The sequence below is a fragment of the Urtica dioica genome, chromosome 5 (genome assembly GCF_054948205.1).
Source record: "Urtica dioica subsp. dioica isolate 48M chromosome 5, U.dioica_male_clone48M_v1_H2, whole genome shotgun sequence".
Lineage (NCBI taxonomy): Eukaryota > Viridiplantae > Streptophyta > Magnoliopsida > Rosales > Urticaceae > Urtica > Urtica dioica.
The window spans coordinates 2,833,563-2,850,468 of record NC_142760.1 but is presented as its reverse complement, the minus strand read 5'-3'; the positions used below and the strand labels follow the sequence as shown (position 1 = coordinate 2,850,468).

Here is a 16,906-nt window from a genome sequence, read left to right as displayed (position 1 = left end):
AAAAATAATATTCGTTTTTTATGTTGTATATAAAGTTATAAACTAAAGTAGTCTTGTTTTTACTATGTGGGACATGGGATTATAATTTCCAACCTACTCTTACGTTAATACTCTAGCTTGGGAGAGAGGAAGGACGGAAATGAAGTCTTTGACGTGGCAAGTTCTGATTGGAAAATTGAGAAATCAGAAAACGACGTCATATAGTAAATTTTGTTTGTTTTTCTTGGAGAAATCCACTAAATAATTTAGGTTGAAAAGTCAAGCCGAAAATGCCTCATAGTTCCTCTCTTAAATCATTGCAAGTTGCGAAAAAAAAATAAAAACAAATTAAGGCGTGTCTCTCTTCTCTACTGCTTTTGTTTTCAATAATAATAAATTCATTGATCTGTTAAATTATTTCTATAATATATATCTTTCTCTTCTTATCATCACCTTGTGGAACGCACTTTCTCTTCATCGTCTTATTTTTTCTTACAGTACACGTAAGTTTTCCACTCTTCCCTCCTCTGCTGCTATTTTTTAATGTCTTATTATTGTTTTTTTTCAAACAGAAAAAGTAAGTTTTGAGAAAGTTTACATTTTAAAATTTAATTAATTCTGGCTTTAGTAAATCTTTTTTTGTTTTTTCCTTTAGCTTGTAAGCTTTTTTGTTAGGTCTCTGAGAGGAAATTATGGGTACAGTTGCTCTACTCTGAAAGTTTGAATCAAGTACTTGATAATTTCCAGTTTTTTCTTTTTGGCAGCTAACTTTTGATTAAAAAATTAATTAATTAATTACTTTATACACTCCGCTCTGGAATTAGTCCATTCATTAGCTAAAAGATAAACATTTCTTTCCAAATCTTCTCTCGCTTCCATTTCTTCACATCTGTCTGTTTCACTGTGTAGCTTCTGAGATTATAACTCATCAGAAGCCCAGAACCGATACAAAAAAGTCACTGTTACGCTTTTTCGCGGTCGTTATGGAAGTCAAACCAGTGAGTTTTCTGAGTCAACTCAAGTCAACAGTAATTTCTAATCGATGAAATTTATCCTCAATTTCTTTCTTCTTCTTCTTCCACAGTTAGTAGAAGCGCCGATTTGAAAAAGGAAAAGAAAATAATCAAATAGGGAGAGAGTTTCGGAATTTGATTGGTCTCGGAAATGGCTTACAATAGGCGGTCCGATGAGCCGACTCAGAGGCTCACTCGAGCTCAGACCGCTCGGCATATCGCCGAGCCCATGCTCGACAGTGAAGTTGTTCCTTCTTCGCTCGTCGATATCGCTCCGATTCTCCGAGTCGCCAATGAAGTCGAGACCGAGAATCAGAGAGTCGCCTATCTTTGTAATTTTTATTATTTTTTTTAATTTTTCTTTTTATTTTTTACTGTGTTCATAGTTCATGTAGTGATGATTTTTTTTTTTTTTTTTTTTTTTTAAGGCCGGTTCTACGCCTTTGAGAAAGCTCATCGGCTCGATCCAAAATCGAGTGGACGTGGCGTCCGCCAATTCAAAACCGCGCTGCTTCAGCGTCTTGAAAGAGTGATGAGACATTCAAAAGAATTCGTTATTACATTTATTGTGCGTTCAAAGTTTGAAATTTAGTTTTAATTTTTTTTTTTTTTTTTTTTTTTTTTTTTTTTTTTTTTTTTTTTTTTTTTTTTTTTTTTTCAGGAGGACAAGACTACTTTGGAAGGGAAGGTAAAGAGCGATGCTCGTGAAATGCAGAGTTTTTACCGAAAGTACTACAAGGACTACATTCAGGCTCTGCACGGAGATAAAGCTGACCGGTTAGCTCTTCAACGAGTAAATTTGCTGATTATAATTTAAAAAAAAAAAATTAAAAAAAAAATTAAAAAAAAAATTGAACAATTTGTTTTTGTGAACTCAGTACTCGATTGACTAGAGCGTACCAAACTGCGAAGGTTCTGTTCGAGGTTTTGAAAGCCGTTGACCGGAGCAATGTTGACCTCCCTAAAGAGGTGATTCCATAAATATATACGTATATATACGCGTTTCTTCGTTTTCGGAAATCACAGGCTAATTGTCTAATAAGAACTTTTGGACTGTAGATTCTAGAAGCCCAGGCAAAGGTCGAAGAGAAATCGCAGCTATACATGCCTTACAACATTCTTCCTCTAGACCCCGACAGTCAAAATCACGCTATCATGAGATATCCCGAGGTTTTTTTTTCCTACAATTTTTTTGTATTTATATCCTTTATGTCCTTGTTTAACGGATGGTTCTATAGATTCAAGAAGTTGTGTTGGCTCTCCGTAACACGAGAAGCTTGCCGTGGCCGAAGGGACACAAAAAGAAAGTCGACGAAGACATTCTCGACTGGCTTATGCACATGTTTGGTTTTCAGGTATAATCAAATTTAAAAACAAATTTTCATAAAAAAAAAAAAAAAAGACTAGACCAAACTTATATATATCTGTTTCAAATGTTTAGGAGCATAATGTGGCGAATCAAAGGGAACATTTGATCCTCTTGCTTGCCAATGTTCAAATGCGCCAATATCCGAAGAACGACCAGAAATCTAAGGTTTTCCTATTTGTTATTACTTCTCGTTTGTAATATTATTTTATTTTATTTTATTTTCCTTGGGTGTGATCTAAAGCTTCATAACTCTTTTTATTAATTGCAGTTGGACGATCGCGCTCTGACTGATGTGATGAAGAGGCTTTTCAAAAACTACAAAAAGTGGTGCAAATACTTGAATCGAAAAAGTAGCCTTTGGTGAGGCTTCTTTTATTATTATTTTTTTTTGGCTAAAGAACTTCAGGGAACTCCCAAAGTTTTGTTCTTTTTATCATATAAAGTTATTGACTATGTTTCGTTTCATAGGTTGCCGAGCATTCAACAGGAAGTTCAGCAGAGAAAGCTTCTATACATGGGCTTGTATCTTCTTATTTGGGGTGAAGCTGCAAATCTGAGGTTCATGCCAGAGTGTCTTTGCTACATATATCATCATGTATGGATTAAAATTTATCTTCTTATTTTTTTTTCCCACTCTGAATATAGATCCTTAGATGGAAAATGATCGGTATTTAGTTTAGTAAATAATCTAAGGAAGTTGAGCCTTTCCTTAAATACATAAAAAAAAAAAATTATTCAGAGTGAACTGTTAAGAATGGACATAAGTTCAATTGATGACTGGATTTTTTTTTTCATTTCAATTTCAATTTTTTTTTTCTTCTTATAGATGGCTTTTGAATTGTATGGGATGCTAGCGGGGAATGTGAGCTCATATACAGGCGAGCATGTAAAGCCGGCCTATGGTGGCGAAAGAGAGGCTTTTCTGAAAAAAGTTGTGACTCCAATTTATACAGTAATCGCAAAGGTGACTATTAATGTATTTTTTAATAGTGTAAAAATAAATTTAGTGCTTTGATTCTGGATTTACTGGATTTGATTGTTTCTCCGACTTAGGAAGCTCAAAGAAGCAAAGTAAAATCAAAGCATTCTCAATGGAGAAACTACGATGACTTGAATGAATTCTTTTGGTATATTTTTTTGTCTTCTCATTTTTCAATTGCGTTTTGTTTGACAGTGGAAACTGAAGATAAAAAAAATTAAAAAAACAACAATACTATATCTGGTTTGTGTATATTGTAGGTCAGTTGAGTGTTTTCGGATTGGTTGGCCTATGCGTTCCGAAGCTGCTTTTTTTTGCTGGCCTCCACAAGAGTCTCAATCAGACAAAGACAGGGTATATTATCCTATGTTTTACGAATATTGTGTTTTATTAGGATTTATATTTTGATTTTCTAAGTTGTCATTTCTGCTAGTTTAGTAATTATTTGACTCGTTTGAATTGAATTTCTTTTTAAATTTAAAAGAAACAATTCGATGTGAAAATTCCCACATAAAATTCTGAACTTTTTATTCAGGAGAGGGAGGCGAACAATGGAGATCGGTGGATCGGTAAAACCAATTTTGTCGAGATTCGCTCGTTCTCGCACATATTTAGGAGTTTCGATAGAATGTGGATCTTTTACATCTTGTGTTTACAGGTAAATCAATGCCTTTTTTTTGCCACCTTCGAATTTTATTTTATTTTTTGTTTCCTAATCATTTCTAACTTGGGGTTAAATTGTTTGAATTCCAGGCAATGATCATAATTGCATGGAATGGGGACGGGAATTTGAACGGCGTATTCGAGCCTGATGTTTTCAACAAAGTTCTCAGTATCTTTATAACCGCGGCAGTTTTGAAGCTTGGACAAGGTATTATTAACGCGATTTAATGCTTGTTGCTTGGGACTCACGCCACATTTCTTGTGTTACAAGTCTCCCATTTGTACCCCACCTCAAATTCTCTGTATGCTCATTCAAGAATATGCATGCCCTTTTTCTCACCATTATGAAGCTAGGCTTATGTAGGAAAAATAGTCGTCGAACTACTATTACAAGAGTTGCATTTCCTAAACTAAGTTTCAGTGTAAAATAGCCATCAAAGTATCTTTCACTTCACACAAGAATCTCACACAAATATAGATTCTGATATAGAATCTATTTGATTAGACATACTAACCTGTTGGTATGAGCAATGAATGCAACAATAGTCATTCGAGGTTGTTTTGAGACTTGGGACTTACGCTTCGTTTCTTGTGTTACAAGTCTTTCATTTTATCGTTTAATGGTTTGATACTTGGGACTCAAGCTACGTGTCTTGCATTACAAGTCTCCCATTTGTACCCCGCCTCAAATTCTCTCTATGCTCATTCAAGAATATGTCATAGCTTTGTTTTAGTTACCATTATCAAGTTAGGCTTTCGTAGAAAAAAATAGTCCCTGAACTATTACACGAGTTGCATTTTTGGTCTCCAAACTAATTCTCAGTGCAAAACAGCCCATCAAAGTATCTTTCACTTCACACAAGCTTGCAAGAATCCCACACAAAAGAAAATTCTGATTAGTTTTCCTTGGAATTAATTTGATTAGACATACTATATATACCCTTATTATTGTACACATCAAATACAAGGATAAAAAATGCAAAAAATAAAATAAAAATAATAATAATAAATTCTATTTATTTGCAGCCATTTTGGACATAATTCTGAGCTGGAGGGCACGGAAGAGCATGTCTGGATATGTCCAGCTGAGATATGTTTTGAAGGCTATCACCGCCGCGGCTTGGGTCATCATTTTGCCGGTCACCTATTCATTAGGTCTGGAAAATCCTTCTGGGTTTGCACAGACAATGAAAAGCTGGTTCAGCAACGGTCAGGGCTCGTCTTCGGTCTTCATTGTGGCCGTTGTCGTTTACTTGTCGCCGAATATGCTCTCCATATTGTTCTTCCTGTTCCCGTTGATCCGTCGGTCTATTGAAAGGTCCGACAAGAAGGTGTTGACCTTTATCATGTGGTGGTCTCAGGTAGGTGAAGACGATAATAATAATAATAATAGTAAGGCAAAAAAGGACTATTATTGATTTTGTAGCATTTAGTCCTTTATGAAAAAAGATTTTTTTTTATATTAAATTCAACACACAAACAACTTGAAACATATTTACAAACGCAAGTAGCTTGTTGAATTTATAAATGGAATTAATTAAAGTATATTCTAACCCTAAAACACTATATCAAAGTTGAAATATTTTGGACTGTAGACTAAGATTTTGATTACATGACCTTTTTTTTTTAATTTTATTTTTATTATAGCAAATTATTTTATTTGAATGTATGTTTTTCAAGTGTTTTTAATGAAATTATTTAATTTGCTATAAAATCAATAGTTTGTGACCATTTTGTTCCAAAAAATTAGTTTATATAACAAGCTGCATTTGCACTACAGTTCATGGGTTATTTTACGGTGAAAATCCTAATAATTAATTGTCATTGCAGCCCCGGCTCTATGTTGGGCGAGGAATGCACGAGAGCTTATTTTCCCTTTTCCTGTAAGCATTTTTATTATTCATAGCTTCTCTCTTTTTTATTTTAAAATAGGTTGATGTATTAGGTAATCATGAAAACACTTTTGTTTATAGGTACACCATGTTTTGGATTCTCTTGCTGGTATCAAAGTTGGCATTCAGTTTTTATGTTGAGGTAAAGCTTTAACCCTAGAAAAACAGTGAAAGAATTAGGTTTGAGTAAGTGTCCTTGGGTTTGAACATCTGTGAGCTCTGTTGCAGATTAGGCCTCTTGCTAATCCAACTAAAGCCATCATGAGTATCCACATTCAAGGCTATGAATGGCATGAATTTTTCCCCAATGGTAAGACCATTTCAGGACTTTTTGTGATTGTTTCAATTCTCATCCATTAGGCAATATTCGAGACCACTGTTCCTGAATGTTCCATCAAATTTAATTGGGAAAATTTCACTCTTTTTCATTCATCAAAACCATATGGTAATACTCACTAAAGGCCATTTCTTCTCATTTATATAGGCCATTAAATATCATTCACTCCCGAACGCCAATCAAATATTATGTTCGAATGACTCGTTTAAATATTCTTTTAAAAAGATGGTATAACTTATCGATAACTCCTTTCAGCCAAGCATAACATCGGTGTGGTTGTGACACTCTGGGCTCCTATTATCCTCGTACGTACTCGTTACGCTCAAACATGTTTTTAGCTTCTTTTTTTTTTTTTTTTTTTTTTTTTTTTAATTAATTCTCTTTGAATCTCAATCATGAATTCTATGAAGGTCTACTTTATGGACACTCAAATCTGGTATGCTATTTTTTCAACAATATTTGGAGGCATATACGGTGCATTTAGGCGGCTCGGGGAGGTTGGTGGTTTTGTTCACACTTATGTATTCATTATTATTATTATTGTTCGTAAAGCATATATTCCTAATTACTTGTTTACTTCGTCGCCAGATTCGGACCTTGGTAATGTTAAGATCTCGATTTCAATCGATCCCAGGGGCCTTCAATGCTTGCTTGATCCCCAAGCCAACGAACGATCAGGCCAAGAAGAGGGGTCTCAAGGAAAAATTCTTTCGCAAATATGACGAGGTTTCTTTTTCTCCATTGCTGAGCCAAAAAGCTAGAGAATTCAAGACACCGATGAGCCTTAACCTGTGTTGGTTTTTCGTTTCAGGTCCTATCTAAGAAAGACGAGGCGGCAAAGTTTTCCCAGTTGTGGAATGAGATAGTCACTAGTTTCAGAGAGGAAGATCTCATAAGTGACAGGTAGGACAAAATTTCAAACAAATATTAAAAAATTATTGTTCTAAGAAATTTCATACCCAACAAATTATCATGTTCAAACTTATCGTATTACAGGGAGAAGAGCTTGTTACTCGTTCCGTATACGGCAGACCCAGATTTGGAACTTATTCGGTGGCCTCCGTTCTTACTTGCCAGCAAGGTCAACATTTAATTTTTGTTACGTACATTTTTTTTCTTTCTAATAATTACTGAACCAACCTTGTACTCTGTAGATTCCGATAGCCTTGGACATGGCTAAGGACAGCGTTGGAAAAGACAATGAGCTGAAGAAGAGGATGAACTATGACACTTATATGTGCTGCGCTGTACGCGAGTGTTACCTTTCGTTCAAAAGTATCATCAATGCTCTGGTTCTAGGGGAGCGTGAAAGGATGTGAGTTTTTATTTGTCGCCATAATCTCGAGATTTTATTTTGTTTTCCTCTCTCTCACACCTCTCGTCGGTGCCGTGATTATTGTTTTCGATATGCAGTGTTATAAACGATATCTTCACATCAATAGACGGTCATATCGAAAACGGGAATCTGATCAAGGAGTTGGACATGAGAGCCCTACCGAATCTGTATGAACAATCCGTCAAGCTCATCAAATGTTTGGTAATTTTCCGTTTTCTTGTTATTAAATAAAGTTTTTTATTTAGTCGACATTATGTTAATTATGTATGCTCGAAAAGCGCAGTTGGCGAACAAAAAAGAAGACAAAGATCAGGTTGCAATCATCTTGCTCAATATGCTCGAGATTGTGACAAGAGACATTATGGAGGACGAGGCTCCAAGGTAAGTGAATACTATATATAATTTTGGTTCATAATTTGAACAAATAATACTGACCAGTTTTCTCATAAAACCCCTCCTTATGCCTACTTTGATATGAATAGATAGTTACATAATTAAATTAATTTGCTGACTAATTCAATATTAACTTAAGTTTAATAACTTTGCATTTCGTTTTCTATTACGAAGCTTGCTAGATTCAGGCTCAGGCCACGGAGCCGGCGGATCTCATGCCAAAGATGAGAGTATGGCACCGCTCGATCAACAGTATAGGTTTTTTGGCGCACTTAATTTCCCCATGACCGCAGAAACGGACGCCTGGAAAGAAAAAGTACGTCTCGCTCGAGCAGCGTTTGAAGTTTTTTTTTAAGGAGCTTAATATAAGTTCAAATAATTCGAAATGGTGTTTGCAATTGTTCTATACCATATAATGAATATTGAATACACGCATTTGCCTCTTACAGATAAAAAGGCTCCACCTATTGCTTACGGAGAAGGAGTCGGCTATGGACGTGCCGTCCAATTTAGAAGCGAGACGAAGAATATCTTTCTTCTCGAATTCTTTGTTCATGGACATGCCTGAAGCCCCCAAAATCAGAAATATGCTTTCCTTTTCGTAAGTTTTCGGTCACATTCGGCTCCTAACTGAGATATAATACATTGTAAAATCTAATCTTACTCTAAAAAACCAAGACTGTTTTAAACTTTTCATTTACTATTTTTACGGCCCTAGTATAATTTAACTAGTGCTGTTTATAAAAAATTAACAAGTTACTTGAACTATTTGCACTAAAATGCTTTCATTATGATACATCGATGGGATCGAGAGGCCAAATATCTCCTTCCAGGCTCATCATTTAAGAGCTGTCTGACATTGAACATCTCTCTTTTGGCAGAGTTCTAACGCCTTATTATAAGGAGGAAGTAACATTCTCTGTGGATCTTTTGGAAAAACCGAACGAAGATGGAGTCTCTATCCTCTTCTATTTGCAGAAGATCTTTCCGGGTACGTTGTCCTCTTTTATCATCCCTCGATAATCATGCCCTCTTCCTATGCCACAAGACGTAATTAAAACGGTACATATACAGATGAATGGACAAACTTTCTCGAGCGCGTCAAGTGTACGAGCGAAGATGAACTCAGGGCTAGCCAAGAACTAGAAGATGAACTGTGCTTATGGGCATCGTATAGGGGTCAAACATTGACCAAAACAGGTACGGTTTTTTAATCTCGCAGACTTCCTTTGATGATATTTCTGATTTTGTGCTTATGTGTCTCCTCTTTCAACATCTCAGTACGGGGAATGATGTATTACCGAAAAGCCCTGGAGCTTCAGGCCTTCCTGGACATGGCGAAAGACGACGGTGCTCATTTTATTATTATTGTTATTTAATTTTGCTGTATGATATTCGGTGAATTGTGTTTTAGTAATACAATGGTTACTATGTGCAGAGCTAATGAAGGGCTACAAGGCTGCTGAATCAAATTACGCAGAGCAAGGCGAGAGGTCATTAATGGTGCAATGCCAAGCCGTGGCTGACTTGAAGTTCACGTACGTCGTCTCGTGCCAACAATACGGAGCCGACAAAAGATCCGGCGAAGCTCGCGCCAAAGACATTTTGAAGCTCATGAGAACGTTCGTTCTTCGAAATTCTTTCATCTCGTTAGTTTGAATCCTTGTATCTATCTGGTCTTTTTTGTGGTTTTGAAATCCTTTCCATTCCTTTTTTCTTTTCAGATATCCATCGCTTAGAGTGGCATATATTGATGAGGTTGAAGAGCCGATCAGCGAAGATGGATCTGCGGAAACAAATAATGAATCGTCCGCCGGAAAAAATAGTAAATTCAAGCCAAAAGTCCAAAAGGTCTATTACTCAAAGCTTGTTAAAGTCCCGCCTAAGCGGAGCGATTCTACGGATTCTGCAGAAGCAGTTGAAAATTTAGATCAGGTAACGTTTATTTTATATATTTATTTATGTAATTATCTTAATTAGTTTTTTTTTTCTTCTTTGTTTGGTAGACTTAAACCTCAAGTGTATAAATTTTCGATAACTCTTCGTTGCAGTTAATTTACCAGATAAAGCTACCTGGACCTGCTCTTTTGGGTGAAGGAAAGCCTGAGAATCAGAATCATGCCATTATTTTCACACGCGGAGAAGGGCTACAAACCATAGATATGAACCAGGTAGAGTATTAGAATTGATTTATATGTTTCTCTTCCTTAATTATCTATTTTTACATACATATTTTTTTACGAGCCTTAACCCAACAGGACAATTATCTGGAAGAGGCATTCAAAATGAGAAACTTATTGCAAGAGCTCCTTAAGAAACACGATGGTGTGCGATATCCGACGATACTTGGACTTAGAGAGCACATATTCACCGGAAGGTATCGATCATTTGCGTTTCTCAATGATGTTTCTAAATTTGTCATGAACACAATTCTAAATGACGTTCCTGGCTTTTTTCAGTGTTTCGTCTTTAGCGTGGTTTATGTCAAATCAGGAGAACAGTTTTGTCACCATTGGACAGAGATTGTTGGCTAACCCCCTAAGGTAAGAGTTTTAAAAATTTCGTATATGGTCTTATATAGTTGGTTTGGGATTACTTGGGTTCTAAACAATGTTTTGGGCACCCTAGTGAACTAAAACAAACCCCCTATTTTGAATCTCCAAATTCGAAGGTTAATATCTGTTATGCTGATAACAGTTTATAGAGGTAATAAAAAAGATATTCGCAATGCGATTTTTGAATTAATTGCCACATCATCAAAATTAGCTATTTTGTTTAAAATCTTGAAATTCAGTGTACTTTAAAGTTCCAACTTTTCACGCTTGCCTATAATTTTTCAATGTTTTATTATCTATACTGGAGAATTATTGTTATGAAGTGCCATGAGACATCTAAAAAATTCTAGCCTTTCGTAACTCTATATAGTTATTTCAGTTTTTTTTTTCTTCGGAATTTGAAGCAGAAGTTTTACTTTTCTTAAATCCCTGATTGCATTTCATGTTATGTTCCTCGTGCAGAGTGCGATTCCACTACGGTCACCCAGATGTGTTTGACAGGCTCTTCCACCTGACAAGAGGTGGAATTAGCAAAGCTTCGAAAATCATCAACCTAAGCGAGGACATATTTGCAGGTATGCTCATTCTTCTTCTTCTCCGATTCTTCAAAACCCCTGGTTTTTGCCTTATCGTATCGTTTGTCCACAGGTTTTAATTCAACTCTGCGCGAAGGAAACGTCACTCATCACGAATACATACAAGTCGGCAAAGGAAGGGACGTCGGACTCAACCAGATCTCAATGTTCGAGGCGAAAATCGCGAACGGGAACGGCGAGCAGACTTTGAGCCGCGACATCTACAGGCTCGGTCACCGATTCGATTTTTTCCGAATGCTATCGTGCTACTTCACCACTGTTGGCTTCTACTTCAGCACCTTGGTACGTATGAACGAAATCGGAATTTCTTCCTTACAAAATAATTTCAGACTGTTTTTCATATCATTTTCCTCTTAATCTCTCTTATTTATAGGCTAACTAATTTCTTACTACTATATTAACCCCTAACATATCTACTAAAAATTCTAATACACCTAATACCCCAGGTTCTAACAATACGTTCCCGTTTAGTATATTATACACCTTTTGCTAGAATTCAGTGACCTAATAAAAGTGTTATGACTGACTCGTTTCGACAGCTGAGCGTTCTGACCGTGTACGTATTCCTCTACGGCCGTCTCTACCTCGTCCTGAGCGGGCTCGAAGTTCGGCTGCAAAACGAGAGGGCGTTCCGCGACAACAAGCCTCTCCAAGTCGCCCTCGCTGCCCAATCGTTCGTCCAGATCGGCCTCTTGATGGCGCTGCCCATGATCATGGAGATCGGGCTCGAGAGGGGTTTCCGAAACGCACTCACGGACTTCATTCTCATGCAGCTACAGCTAGCCCCACTGTTCTTCACCTTCTCCCTCGGGACGAAGACCCACTACTACGGTCGAACCCTACTCCACGGTGGAGCCGAGTACAGAGGCACCGGCCGGGGCTTCGTGGTCTTCCACGCTAAGTTCGCCGAGAATTACAGGTAAAGTTGGGCAAAAAATAGTTAACCAGTTAAACCTTTAACCATTTTGAACGGTTAAGATTTGACCGGTTACCCGTTAGATCGGTTAACCAATTAACCGTTAATTAAGATACAAAAAATTAGGAAACTAACCAACTTAGACTTTCGGAATTGTTGTTTAGCCAACCTTCCATAAATATTAGGTAAATAACCACAAAATAATCCGTCGGTTAAAATTGGCCCACCTTTAACTACAGGCTGTACTCGAGGACCCACTTCGTGAAGGGGATCGAACTCATGGTTCTTCTTTTGGTCTACCACATCTTTGGCCGGTCCTACAAGGACGTCGTCGCTTACGTTCTCCTCACAGTCTCGATGTGGTTCATGGTCGCCACGTGGCTCTTCGCTCCGTTCCTCTTCAACCCGTCGGGATTCGAGTGGCAGAAGATCGTGGACGACTGGAACGACTGGAATAAGTGGATAAGCAATCGCGGAGGGATTGGAGTGTCGCCGGAAAAGAGCTGGGAGTCGTGGTGGGAGAAGGAGCAGCAACATCTCCGACACTCCGGGAAGCGCGGCGCCGCCGTCGAGATTCTATTGGCTCTCAGATTCTTCATTTACCAGTACGGCCTCGTCTATCACCTCACACTCACCGAGAAAACGCAGAGCTTTCTGGTATGACACATATTTATATATAATGCTCGAATTGGTAAAGATGTTTAAATTACTGTTTTTTTTTTTCCTTTTCGTCTTGCAGGTTTATGGTATTTCGTTGCTTCTGATCGTCGTAGTTTTGATGCTGACAAAGGTGAGTTGGACTATGAGTTGTTAAGAGTCGGAATCAGTATTAAAAGCTGTGCTAGTACATTACTCTGATCTCATCTCATCTCATCCGTGTGTGCTTATTATAGATTGCTTCTTCGGGAAGGCGGAGATTCAGTGCGGAGTTTCAGCTTCTGTTTCGGCTCTTCAAGGGGTTTGTCTTCCTATCGTTCGTAGGAATGATGATAACCTTGATAGCAGTCACTCACTTGACGCTCCGGGACGTTGTTGCCATCATTCTCGCCTTCTTGCCCACCGGTTGGGGATTACTATTGGTATATATCTCTCTCTGTCTCTCTAATAACAAGCGATAAATCAAACAAATTAAACTTATAGGGAAAAATGTTAAATTCGAAAGGGGCCAAGGTGTAAAAAAGGAAACTTGCAATTTAAATTCTAGGAAAACATAGTAAAATATCCACGTTGGATAATACATATTTTTTTTAGCGAGATAGTCGATGTTTCACATTCTATAGTGAATGAAGCGGTAAATTTTTTAAGATCAAATTTCGCCTAGTTCTTGAAACGCCCCGTTAACTGAGATATATAAGTAGAGAAATACAATAAGATGGATATCGGACTTTCGAAATGAGCGTGCTTCCCAATCGGAGATTCTTCATTTTGTTTTCCTTCCGTTTCTCTCTACTAATTAATCTCCTTTATTTATAGGCTAGCTAACTTCTACTATTTTGTATTTAAATCCCCTAATGAACTCTTATCACTATCATCATATCCTAGAATTCCGAGGTCCCAACAGTAGTTTACTTACTGCGAAAATTTCCAAGCTGCTAAAGTGTTAAGAGGGGGAGATAAATACAAATAATAATCGAGTCCATTACGAATATAGCCAACTTAAACGTTTGATATTACTAAATAGCCAACATTTGGTAAATCTTAGTTAAATAGTCACATTCAGACGTAAATTTTAAGTAAATAGTCAATTTCATATACCAAAATTGGCAATTTACGTAAGATTTAACAAACGTTGGCCATTTAACAGTGTCAAACGTTTAAATTAGCTATTTTTCTAATTTTCTGATAATATTACTATTCAAGGACCAAGTCTCTTTTTTTTTTTTGGCTGATTATATTGTCTTGTACTTTGGGCAAACACAGATAGCACAAGCGTGCAAGCCCGTGATTGTGAAGGCCGGGTTTTGGGGGTCGGTTCAAACGGTGGCTTGTTGGTACGAGATCATAATGGGTCTTCTCATGTTCACACCAGTCGCGTTCCTCGCATGGTTCCCTTTCGTTTCCGAGTTTCAGACGCGAATGCTCTTCAACCAAGCCTTCAGCAGAGGCCTCCAGATCTCCAGAATCCTTGGTGGCCACAGAAAAGATCGATCCTCCAGTAGCAAAGAATAGTTTGTTTGTTTTTTTTTTCTTCATATTTATGATCATTGCTAGGGTGTATAGTTTTGATCTTCCAGCTCAAGGGAAATGGATCATATTTGTATGTGTAATTACACATTTTGTTGTATCTATAAATTATAATTGCAAGTCTCTGCTCTAGTTTAAGACTTTTTTTTTTTTTTTTTGGGTTGTATCTTGACATTGCTAAAGGCAAACATGTTTATATGTATATTAGTTTTTTTTTTCTTTCATGTTTATATGTATCTATAATTGCAATTTGCAAGTCTCTGCTCCAGTTAGCCACTTTTTGTTATACAAAAATATGATGCTAGTTGATAACTTCACCGCTCTTTCATCACGTCCTTGACATTAATTTGATTTGGAATGACCACAACATTATGATTAGCTAAATGGATTAAATAGAATTAGCGTTTTCGTGCAATTTGGTTAATAACGTATTGATATTGTAATATTTCGGTCTATTTAAAAATAATTATTTTATTCTTAGAAAATTTAAAATCTAAAAATACTTGTTTATAATTTTTAAAAAAGTATTATTAAAGTAAAAGAATTGCTTTAATAATATAATCTAATAAGTTTATTTTTTTAAGATTGACTAGATATTTGTTTATGTTTTAATTGTTGAGAAGGGGTGGTATTTCATAAAATCAAATTAATTTTTACTAAAAATGATCAAAATGCTACAGAATGATTAAATTGTTGACTAAAATGCTAAAAAATGAAAAATAGTCTAGGGACCAAACACCATATTTATTCATAAACAATTCAGCGACTATTTGCACACAAACACACACACACACACACAAAAAAAAAAAAAAAAAAAACCTAGCGCGAAGTTCCGCGAACCCTACTTCTCCCATTTCTCGGCTACTCTTTCTCGCCGGAGAAATCCACTGACCGCCGTGTCCTAGTATAATTGGAAAGAATATATTCATAATTAAAAAGTATTTAATTACAAATACGGGCCAAAAAAACCCATTAAATCAATCTCTACAAAACCCTAAAATCAAGAAAATCAGGCAATCAGAGAATCCGCGAAACGCAAATCCATCGCCAAAGAAACGTTCTTTCTCATCTCTTCAAGTTTCTCCCTCAAACACAAAAGCTCGTCGATCCGATCGCACTCGTCAACCTCCGCGTTCAGAAGCTCACTGAACGACGACGACGAAGATCCGTCGGAGTTTTTACTGTCGTCCGAAGAAGAAACGGCAAACGCTTCTCCGTCGTCCTGTTGGGTCTCGCCGGAGGAGATTCCGAAAAAGCGATCGACGACGGAGAGATCGCCGGCGGCGTAGGGAATGCCGGCCTCGGAGACGACGAGCGCGACGGTCTGAGCTCCGGTGAGGGCCGAGAGCTCCGTAGCCTTCTTGAAGAGTCCCTTTCGACGCTTCGAAAAGCTCACGATTCTGTACTGGTCGTTCTCGATCCTCTCCAGAGTGAGCTTTCTTTTCCCCATCGCCAACGAATCAACGAACTACTGATAAGAGAGAGAGAAATTGCTTGTTCGCTCAATTTTTTTCCCTCGATCGGTGTTTGGCTTCTTTTAAATAGGAAATAGGAAATGTTACCGTTGGAGTTGTCAGGTTTCGTGATCAAGAAAGCATTAATGAGGAAAGAGAGAGAGAAATTGCCTGTGTCGCTGAATGTTTTCCTCTTTTGTTTTTTTTTTTTTTTGGCCGCGCTAAGGGGTGTGTTTCGCGCCTTAAATGAGGGGGAAAAATGTACCGTTGGTGTCTAAGGAAGATATTATCGTCGGTGTCTATTTTTCTATATCAGAAATGAGAGGGAAAAATATACCGTTGGTGTCTATTTTTCTATATCAGAAATGGGAGGGAAAAATATACCGTTGGTGTCTATATATCAGAAGGAAAATGTTTCGGCTGATTTTTTTTTTCTTTCTTTTCTTGGGAGGTGTTTGTTTATGGCTCTTGAGAGCTACAAGAGATAGAAAACATTTGTTGTTGGAATCAGTGGATTTGTTTTCAGTGACATTTTCTTTGATTCGGTTTGTTGGTTTTATTGTTATTTTTTTAAAGATTTTTTTTTACAAAATAGCCGATTCAAACCAAGTATTTAGTAGTAAAATAGCCAATTTAAAGAGCTCGGGCTATCTCAAGAAGATGACGGCTCTTTCTTTAACCTATTCCATTCTATTGAGGTGTGTTTACACATGGGAGGCGAAGTGAAATCCGAGCTCCGAGTTGAAATAATCTCGGATATTATCGGAGTGAAAGATTTGGATTGAAGTGTTGAATTGGGTTTTTTGATCATGTTGTAGAATTTCTTGATGAGTTCGGCAGTCTCGGATTTGTGTTTCATGAGATAAACACAACTGGGATAGTCACACAGCGGAGTATAAGGCCGCCAAACAAGTAAAATTTCAAGGCCCGTTTTTAAAAAAAAAAAAAAAAAAAACTTACCGAGTAAGTAAGATAGATATAAGTATCTGGACTATCCCAGCATCGCATAGATTCTTCAACGCCATCACATACTTGGTTTTTCCGATACGGTCAAGGTATCGTCTAATTTGCAGCCTTAAAAAAAATCACATTTTTTTTTATCTCCGGTTCTTAACTACGAGCCAAAATCTTGTAAGATCTTTCTAATTGTTTGGTTTAGTCAATAACGTGTTTGATTGAGTTGAACCAGACATAGTGTGTCATATTCATTGAGATCTAAAGTCTAAACAATGAGACCATA

General features: G+C 37.1%; 2 protein-coding genes across 3 annotated transcripts; one reads left to right on the top strand and one right to left on the bottom strand.

Annotated features, from left to right (window-relative positions):
- The first annotated feature begins 359 nt into the window (after positions 1 to 359).
- On the top strand, positions 360 to 14,436 carry LOC149394822 (callose synthase 2-like). 2 transcript variants are annotated; one of them, XM_089614726.1, is made up of 45 exons: positions 360 to 482; positions 889 to 977; positions 1,064 to 1,324; positions 1,421 to 1,521; positions 1,654 to 1,769; positions 1,871 to 1,961; positions 2,052 to 2,162; positions 2,231 to 2,347; positions 2,434 to 2,526; positions 2,630 to 2,721; positions 2,830 to 2,956; positions 3,188 to 3,325; positions 3,415 to 3,488; positions 3,601 to 3,694; positions 3,876 to 3,998; positions 4,094 to 4,211; positions 5,030 to 5,364; positions 5,834 to 5,886; positions 5,977 to 6,037; positions 6,124 to 6,205; positions 6,488 to 6,537; positions 6,643 to 6,729; positions 6,821 to 6,958; positions 7,044 to 7,135; positions 7,229 to 7,313; positions 7,387 to 7,547; positions 7,646 to 7,769; positions 7,852 to 7,949; positions 8,136 to 8,277; positions 8,411 to 8,562; positions 8,843 to 8,952; positions 9,036 to 9,161; positions 9,243 to 9,311; positions 9,400 to 9,583; positions 9,686 to 9,896; positions 10,013 to 10,132; positions 10,220 to 10,338; positions 10,421 to 10,504; positions 10,979 to 11,091; positions 11,165 to 11,394; positions 11,652 to 12,031; positions 12,268 to 12,685; positions 12,768 to 12,818; positions 12,922 to 13,107; positions 13,949 to 14,436. In XM_089614726.1, exons 3-45 carry the CDS (start codon positions 1,144 to 1,146, stop codon positions 14,195 to 14,197), a joined length of 5,886 nt encoding a protein of 1,961 aa, XP_089470852.1. In that variant the 5' UTR covers positions 360 to 482; positions 889 to 977; positions 1,064 to 1,143; the 3' UTR covers positions 14,198 to 14,436. The 2 variants fall into 2 exon arrangements, with proteins under 2 accessions (XP_089470852.1, XP_089470851.1); XM_089614725.1 differs by lacking the exon at positions 360 to 482 and having other exon boundaries at positions 795 to 977.
- Positions 14,437 to 15,174: 738 nt separating this feature from the next.
- LOC149394821 (MADS-box transcription factor 23-like) lies at positions 15,175 to 15,662 on the bottom strand. The gene has a single exon (XM_089614131.1). It carries the CDS (start codon positions 15,660 to 15,662, stop codon positions 15,222 to 15,224), a length of 441 nt encoding a protein of 146 aa, XP_089470257.1. The 3' UTR covers positions 15,175 to 15,221.
- Positions 15,663 to 16,906: the final 1,244 nt, after the last annotated feature.

Coding starts and splice junctions, on each gene's coding strand:
- LOC149394822 (XM_089614726.1), top strand. CDS start 1,144: ATGGCTTACAATAGGCGGTCCGATGAGCCGACTCAGAGGCTCACTCGA. Junction 1,522..1,653: donor TGCTTCAGCGTCTTGAAAGA/GTGATGAGACAT, acceptor TTTTTTTTTCAG/GAGGACAAGACTACTTTGGA. Junction 2,957..3,187: donor TTTGCTACATATATCATCAT/GTATGGATTAAA, acceptor TTCTTCTTATAG/ATGGCTTTTGAATTGTATGG.
- LOC149394821 (XM_089614131.1), bottom strand. CDS start 15,662: ATGGGGAAAAGAAAGCTCACTCTGGAGAGGATCGAGAACGACCAGTAC.